This window comes from Carassius auratus, chromosome 2 (genome assembly GCF_003368295.1).
Source record: "Carassius auratus strain Wakin chromosome 2, ASM336829v1, whole genome shotgun sequence".
Lineage (NCBI taxonomy): Eukaryota > Metazoa > Chordata > Actinopteri > Cypriniformes > Cyprinidae > Carassius > Carassius auratus.
In genome coordinates, this window is record NC_039244.1 from 15,948,615 (window position 1) to 15,956,815 (window position 8,201).

Consider the following 8,201-nt stretch of genomic DNA (forward strand, 5'->3'; position numbering starts at 1 on the left):
CCTGTGTGATAAGGCTATATACAATTTGCAATGTCGTCAAATTGTGATGCAATTTCACTTATTTCTTAACGTAATACGACAATCCTCTCTTCCAACACTAGGCGTCACTGAAGACCCAGTAACAAAACACTTGTTGCTCTAATGCACCTTGCACTTAGCATCTGCAATACTAACTATTCTAATGTATTCTGAAATGTGATTTTATTTAATAATTAAGTCAGGACCCATTTTGTCTAAAGTGAAAACTTAATACAAAGCATCTTAGAATTGTTGACTGTTTGTTTCCTCAAGGCATCATTAGGTAAGTGTCAACCTGAATAAATACTGTGCTCTGGAGTAGACAGCTGATCGTCTTACGCAGACGGACTCATCATACGTCACCTGCGAGACAACCACAAAAATCCTGAACTTTATAGCCTACGACAATTTATCCTTCGGACAGTGTGACTTTAATATCAGAATGCTTTATCATTTGAAAAATTAAAAAAGATCTTATACATTTCTGGCAACACCATGAGCTTCATCATCAATAATTTTTTTTTTTTTCTTTTTTTTTTTAAACAAGAAAGAAAGAACTGGCTGCGACTTGAAAACAGTGTGCGCCTTCATGTTAACTGTGCTCTATGAAAACCAAGTCTGATTGGCTCATCTCATCTCATATGCAGATCAATCGTTTTCAGAATTCTGGGTCCTTTTTTGCAAATAATAAATGTAGCTCTCTTAAATGAGTTAAATTGCATACTGATATTTGTCTTTCCCTCTCTTAGTTTATTGTGTTCAAAAACATTATTGGCTAGATCATAACGTGTAACCTGTTGTTAAATGGGTTTGGAAAAACGCATGTAAAGAGCTGTAATATAAGGTATTAATGCATTTTTATTGTTATAGAAAAATATACGTTATATTTGAGGATTTAAAAAATACAGATGAATGTTAAAATCGTCTTTCAGGCAGTGATTCTCAATTGAAGCATCACGAACAAAACAAAAATGTAATTGAAACTAACTAAAAACAAAAAACAAAAAAAAAAAACCAACTAAAATAAATAAATAAAACGTGCATAGTTTAGACATCGAAAACAGAGGGGGAAATCCTTGCCATATTGTTGATGTTAAAGGCCGGTTCAGTGAAACTGCTGGATTTTTTGGCCTAGTCTATATATCGCCTGTCTCATAATAGTAAATAGTATACAACATTTGGCCCTTCTGGTGTTTGTTTATTGCATAGGCTTTAAAATCACACTTTAGCTTTTGTTTATGCATTAACAAAATTTGTATTTTAATTAATGTTAATAAAAATATAAAATTTTGATGCCATTTTATTTACGTTTCTACGATTAAACGGAGTATGCTTAACCCATCAAAATCAATTTTTTGTCAATTATTTTTTGTTGTTGTTGTTGTTGTTATGTTATACATTTGTACCTATTAATAATCGGGATGCACTTTATTTTACAGTACGCGCACTTACATGTACTTAAAGTGTACTTACCTAAGAAAGTAGCCTACTGGTAAGTACTGAAAGTACTGGTACATGGTTATTAGCTACCTTACCTAGTTACTGCAATAAAATTAATAAGTAGGCCTACATATTACGTACATGAGGAACAGGACTGTAAAATAAAGTGCTACCAATAATTGTTAGCTAATAGGTAGCCCCCCACCATATTTTGACAAGATTTTAAAACTGTTTGTGTGTGGTTGACGAACTAGAAATGTTGCGAGATTTGGACCTTCAGCGCCTTTGTACCTGACCTTCTCTATTTTGCAGGATGAATAATGAATTAATAGGAATAAGACCAATGCAGTGATACAGGGCGACCCTCCACCCCCGCGCTTCTCTTTTAGGTTTATCTGCTGGACGCTAAAGGACAAACACCTCACTAATCTGAAACAGCCTGCGGGCAGCCATATTTTCAGATTAACTCAGATAGACAAATCAATTAGTCTAGGATGTAGTGAATCAATAATCGTCTTAATCTCCGGGAGGATAAACGTAATAATAACTAACACTTTTATAGGTGCTGTTGAAAGGATTATGATTTTCTTACGCTTCCAACTACATTTCCCAGTTCCAGATCCGTGAAATTGATGCTTTTAATCTATGGTAGGCTACAATATAGGTCTTCCTTTAATGGGTGTAATCGAAGTTTTAATTCGATTAAATATCTTACAGTAGCCTATATCATGCTGATTCTGGGTTTCTGCTGATACTTGAAGAATAAACCATCATACCTTTCTTAACACGTTAAGTGACAATGTGATGTGACACTTAAGAAAGCGCGCTTTATTTGTTGGTGGCTGTGAATGCAGGAATCCCTCACACCCCACGACTGCCGTTCTAATTTGTCTGGCACTGGCAGGCTGGAGAACGAGCGCTCGGTGCGCTGTTGCTGCTCCTGTTGCTCTGGCGCATGTGGCTGGATTCCCAGGGATCCCCAGTGTTCTGCAGCTTGCGCTCCTAACATCTATGACCCTTCAGCGAGGCCGTGAAAACGCAAAGCTCGTGTAGTCAATAGTTGTCTACCAGTCAACCTTTTGAATACCAGGTCAATAAATGTAAAGTGTGGAAACAATGAAAGCCACTTGACAGGCGCGTCGACAAAGTGTGTCGCCTTTTATCGGTTTACATTAGGCCTACCCACCACGCGAGGACCAATGCCAGTCACATCGTGCGGCTTTTGTTTCACCAATTGTTGGCTATTTGTTTGTTGAAAAAAATAATAATGATAAAATAATAATGGCCCAATATGTCCATTGATTTCCATTGCACATTGTCTTACAGGGAAGCCATGTCAAAAATAATTTATTCTAAAACACTGGCGGTTCAGGAGGCTTGGCGCACCACCTATCAAGCCCATATTACCTTGTTAAGTAACCCAATTATTATCATTGATTGATTCATTTAATCTGCCTTTATATCTAATCCTTTCTCTAATCCTGTTTGACTCAAAAGAGATTAAACGGATTAGCAGAGATTTCCTCTGTATTTGGAATTAAATAAACTTTCCTCTCGTTAATCCAGTGTCATCATCATCATACAAAAATAATAACAATATATTATTATTTAATTCATCGTATTTTATTATTATTATTATTATTATTATTATTATTATTATTATTATTATTCAACATGTTGTTGTTTCTTTTTTTTCTTTTTTTCTTTTTACTATTGACGTGTCTCTCTTTTCCTGCTGCTTGCTTACTCGCCTCATGAACTGTAATGCACCGTGACCTGAAATAAGACGGCTCATTTATAATGCTCAGCGTTGAAATATCTGTTCAAAAATCCATGTGTTGCTATTCCCATGCCAGCCCAAGGTCTGCTGCCGCGGCCGCTGAGATATGTGACATTGCTTAATTGATAGCGCAAAGGTGACGGTCACGGTCCTGTTTGTGTCTAATGGCTGAATGAGTCGCTTTGCTGAACAACCGGTGGGCGTTCAGGTGCCACTTGTGTCGCTCCACAGTAAACTACAGGTGCACCATTCCAATTCATGGGCATTTGATATGCGCGTTATGCACTTGATCGTGAACTTTGTGCTCTTGAGTAAATGGTCTTCAAGTAACATTTCTTATTTGCGTTATATAGTTCAATCTGATTAGAAATAAAGTCAGTACTTACTGAATATTCACGAAATATTGATTTTTTTCTTTTTTTTTAAATGCACGTCGTAAATTTTTAAACTTTTTAAGCAATAAATTAATTAAATTAACAGTAGGCTACTCTTACAAAAGAGAGAGATAGAGGGACATTTGTCAACACCTTTTTTTAATATTCTAAATGCAAGTTTTAGCATACAAGCTGCAAGGCTGCTGTTCATTCAGAGCCGGCAGTGGGTCTCTTTGAGTGTAGAGCGCGCAAGTGGTGTGATTCCCACGGATTGTCCCTCGCGTTGCAGCTTGCAGCGGGGTGCAACAACCATACACTCACCAGACCTTTTTTCTCTTTTACTAACAAAGTGACCCCCTCCATCTCTATTTGAATAGCAGAGAATAAGGGTTGTTTATGGGCTCCAACCAGTTAGCATCTCAGGTACCAACATAATTTGTTGTGAGGTGTCTTACAAACCTTCTCATTGGCGACCACTGTGAGGCACACTGCTAATGCTAGTACCAGCCCCCTACATAATGAAACCGTACCCGCTGATTGTCGTTCCTCCGCTGGTATATTTACTCGTTTGTTATTCAAACACTTGCATAATCTTGCCTAGCGTCAAAAGAAAACATTAAAACACCCACTTTAAAAGACAAAACTCCCTCTTTTGTAAAATCCATGGGAATTTGTTGGCCAAAAGCGTGGCGCTCACTGCAACTCTATTTATTTCAAATACAGTTGAGTTGATATTTATTTCGCCAAGTAAGTAAATGTATTTTAAACGTTTTATTTTTGTTTATATTACAGGAAAATGAACATTGATTTTTGAACGCAGGATATACGTTTATATAGGATATATAACGGTTTTTTTTCGTGAATGGATTTCTAATTGATAGCTAAACCATTGTTCTCTCATTGTTTTATTATTTATGAATAATAAAGCTGTTTGGAACATGATAGACATTTTATCTTTTCCAGAAGGTAATATTAATGGACACAATATTTAAAAAAAAATCACAAGGTACTAATATGTTCGCTACTAATATGCACTTAAAACATAATTATGTACCTTTAAGCTTTAATTAGGTACTTTTGTAGAATATCAATTTGTACCTTTTTTCAAAGCGTGCACTAAATGAAAAGCCGCTTTTGGGGTGGTAAAACCACATATAACATCTTTCACAACAGATTTGAATGTCTGAATATTAAAATTCAAACTAACTTTTCTTTACAAAATTGAGAGACTGTGATTTAAATAGTCATTTTTGCAGATGTCTATAAATAGCGCTTTTCTAAATGTAGAGTCATGTTTATGTTTGTTTTGCCATTCAGTATTTTTTTCCGCCTGTTAAAGAACAATCATGTCGCAGATAAGTTCTTCAGGGTGATTATAGGTTGTTTTTATAGAAAGCTGCAAACGCCCACGCTTTAGCCCTGAAGCTTCGTCTTATTCTTGTGATTGTTTTTGGAGCAGACGGGTGTCCACTGCTTCGATACAAACGCGGCCACAGGCATCCTACAACCCGTGATTGATGAGAGATCTATTCTTTACCCTTTCTGTCTCTTAAATCACAGCTCCTTTCAGTGACATCACTCATACACAGATGTTTATGTTGTATTGTATGTATGGACCTGGACAGCCAATGGGGCTTTAACATAGCAGCACGTCTTGATAATAAAGAGGCCGATGGAAGGGGCTTCGCGCACGCGAATGGTGGAGAGATGAGCGCTTGAATGGTAACCTGCTTTAAGAGGAGCCTCAAGGTGACAGGGTCTCAAGATAATAATAGGCCTGTACCTACCTCTCTGCCCCCTTAATTACACGTGATATCTGGATGCACTTTATCCAGTCACTGTTAATGGAAAGGCAAACGAAAAACAAAACTAACTTTTGATTGTCAGTAATTAAAAGAGCGGACCATTTAACTGTTCTTGTCTGTCTGTTCGATGAACAGCATTGGAACTAAGAAAAAAACCAATTCACGCAATAACTGTAAAATTGGTTGAAAATTAATAGACTTGCAGGGGGGGGGGTACAAAAGCTGCCACTGGGGGGGAACTTTTTCAAAAGGTGCATCGTACCATATTACCATTAACGAAAGTCTTATTTATTATTATTATTTTTTTTTTTATGGCATCTTCAAGACGAACCTTTAACAACCATGGAACATTTCCATTGCACAAAATGTGCAAAAAGAAGAAGAGTTCACTAAAATTTTCTTTGGGGAACCCAGAATTGTTATTTTGGCATTGAGGAACATTTATTTTAGAATTTTACATAAATGGTACATTTTAATAACTTTTGAAAGCTAATTAAGAAATTGTACCAGACTAATGACAGCTTTAGCCCCCTTTTTCCCTGAGTACATGATTACATGCAAATTAAATATATTTTAATAAAATTCATTTTAATTAGCCTATTCGTGCATTGCAGTTATATAATTAGGCTACACGTGTGGTTTTCCTTAATTATTTGTGTATTATTAAATGTAGTGTGCCGTAAAATCACATATTTCTGACATTTAGGTCGAGTATAAACAATATAAAACATTATCTTTACATACATCATTAAAACATGAAATCAAAGGAAAATGTATTTATTCTGGTCTAATGGTTCGACTGGGAAACTGATGGAGAGATAATTTCTGATACAGTTGTCAATAAAGGCAGTCGCTTTGTCAACAGTTCAGGAGCATGTCCTGTCTCGGTGTTTTGGGCTCAGGGGGCGTGTACTGGGGGGGTGTGGGTTGGTCTGTAAACATGCTTTATCCTAAGGTGAGCTGTCTCAACTGCGGGCGCTGGAGATGCTTGGCGCTGATTGGTTGGCGCTTACGGTCAATGGCACGCGACTGTGGATGTAGTTATAAGAGTGCCTCGCGTGCCGCCTTTCAAACTGAACCAACTCTTGAGCATCAAGAGGAAAATCGAAGAGTCTGCGATTGTTGTTACTGGGCAACACCAACACAGCACCAAACATGGACAGTGTGTTGGATCCATTCACAGGCTTAGACTCCTTCTCCTCCCCTTATTTCGACGACGATGACTTCTTCACGGACCACTCGTCGAGGGACCACTTGGACACAGACGACTTTTTGGACGAGGATGTCGATTTCCTCACCAATCAAATCCAAGAATATTATAAGGACAGTCGGATATTGCAGGACGGAGATTACCGCGACGCTGGCAATTTCTCTTTTTCTTCGTCGTCTTCGACTTTCTCGTACGGATGCGCTGACAGCACCTCGGAACTGTCCCCTAACAGAGACGGTCCCTTGCTGAAGAGGCGGAGGCGCATGAGATCCGAAGTGGAGATGCAACAGTTGCGTCAAGCTGCCAACGTCCGGGAGCGACGGAGGATGCAGTCCATTAACGATGCTTTCGAAGGACTGCGATCACACATCCCCACTCTACCTTACGAGAAGAGACTTTCAAAAGTTGACACTTTACGTCTTGCAATCGGCTACATAAACTTCCTTGCAGAACTTGTGCAGTCCGACACGCCAATCCGGAACCCACACAGTGATACTTTAAACCCACCTAAAAAAGTCATCATTTGCCACAGAGGAACAAGTATGTATATTATTATTATTATTATTATTATTATAATTGTAATTATAATAATAATATTTTTTTAATAATAATAATAATTGTTATAATCATTTAAAAAAAACTGTCGTTTTTTTCAGGGTCCCCATCTCCAAATGACCCAGACTACGGCTTGCCTCCTCTCGCCGGACACTCTCTGTCATGGACTGATGAGAAGCAGTTAAAAGATCAGAACATCATTAGGACAGCGAAAGTCTGGACACCAGAAGACCCAAGAAAGTTGCACTTGAAATCATCCATCAACAACATTGAGAACGAACCCCCTTTTAACTTTATTTCCTAAGGCAGTGTCATTATTATTCTGTATGCACATTGTGTACAAGTCAACTGTATGGATATGTCCACGTTTTGTTTGTTTGTCATGTATTATTGTTACTATGTGTATTTCAGCTTTTTAGTCTGAATTGAAGATAAGGCCACTGGCAATCATTTTGTGTCGTATTTAATAGTTTATTTGTGTTGTAATATATTTTCTAATTTAATACGGATTTTATGTCAAACAAAACCTATTTTTATACAAACGAAGCACGAAAATTGTCTATATTTATACTGATGTGATGACTCAATAAATGTGTCTAATATCTCACCCGCATGTGTCCTAATGTTTCAGTGTACCATAGACCTATAAAACCATTTCTAAAACCAAATGGAAATTGCTATTATTTCCTCAAAGCCCTACATCAGATTAAAATATAAAAATCATTCAAAATGAAATTTAGGCATCCTAGGTATATATGATATATCATTTGAATTTTTAGAATTATAGAACATTATAGCGTCAATAAAGTAGACATATGGTAATATATATTGTGCACAGGCCATCTTTTATTCTGAGCCGATGAATAGAGTCAAATCGTGCGATTAACTGTAACTAAACCGTGATTTTTGAATAGATACTTTAATGTGAGGTGTGAAGCCCTGGATATAGTTTAGAACCACAGCTGAAAGATGTCACTATTCATCATTATGAAAATCTGACGGACCCTTGCTGTGACTCT

The 8,201-nt window shown here is 37.2% G+C and overlaps 1 protein-coding gene across 1 annotated transcript; it reads left to right on the top strand.

Moving 5' to 3' along the window:
• The first annotated feature begins 6,320 nt into the window (after positions 1-6,320).
• On the top strand, positions 6,321-7,789 carry LOC113110821 (pancreas transcription factor 1 subunit alpha-like). Its single transcript, XM_026275028.1, has 2 exons — positions 6,321-7,167; positions 7,284-7,789. Exons 1-2 carry the CDS (start codon positions 6,573-6,575, stop codon positions 7,484-7,486), a joined length of 798 nt encoding a protein of 265 aa, XP_026130813.1. The 5' UTR covers positions 6,321-6,572; the 3' UTR covers positions 7,487-7,789.
• The last annotated feature ends 412 nt before the right edge of the window (positions 7,790-8,201 follow it).

Coding starts and splice junctions, on each gene's coding strand:
- LOC113110821 (XM_026275028.1), top strand. CDS start 6,573: ATGGACAGTGTGTTGGATCCATTCACAGGCTTAGACTCCTTCTCCTCC. Junction 7,168..7,283: donor CATTTGCCACAGAGGAACAA/GTATGTATATTA, acceptor CGTTTTTTTCAG/GGTCCCCATCTCCAAATGAC.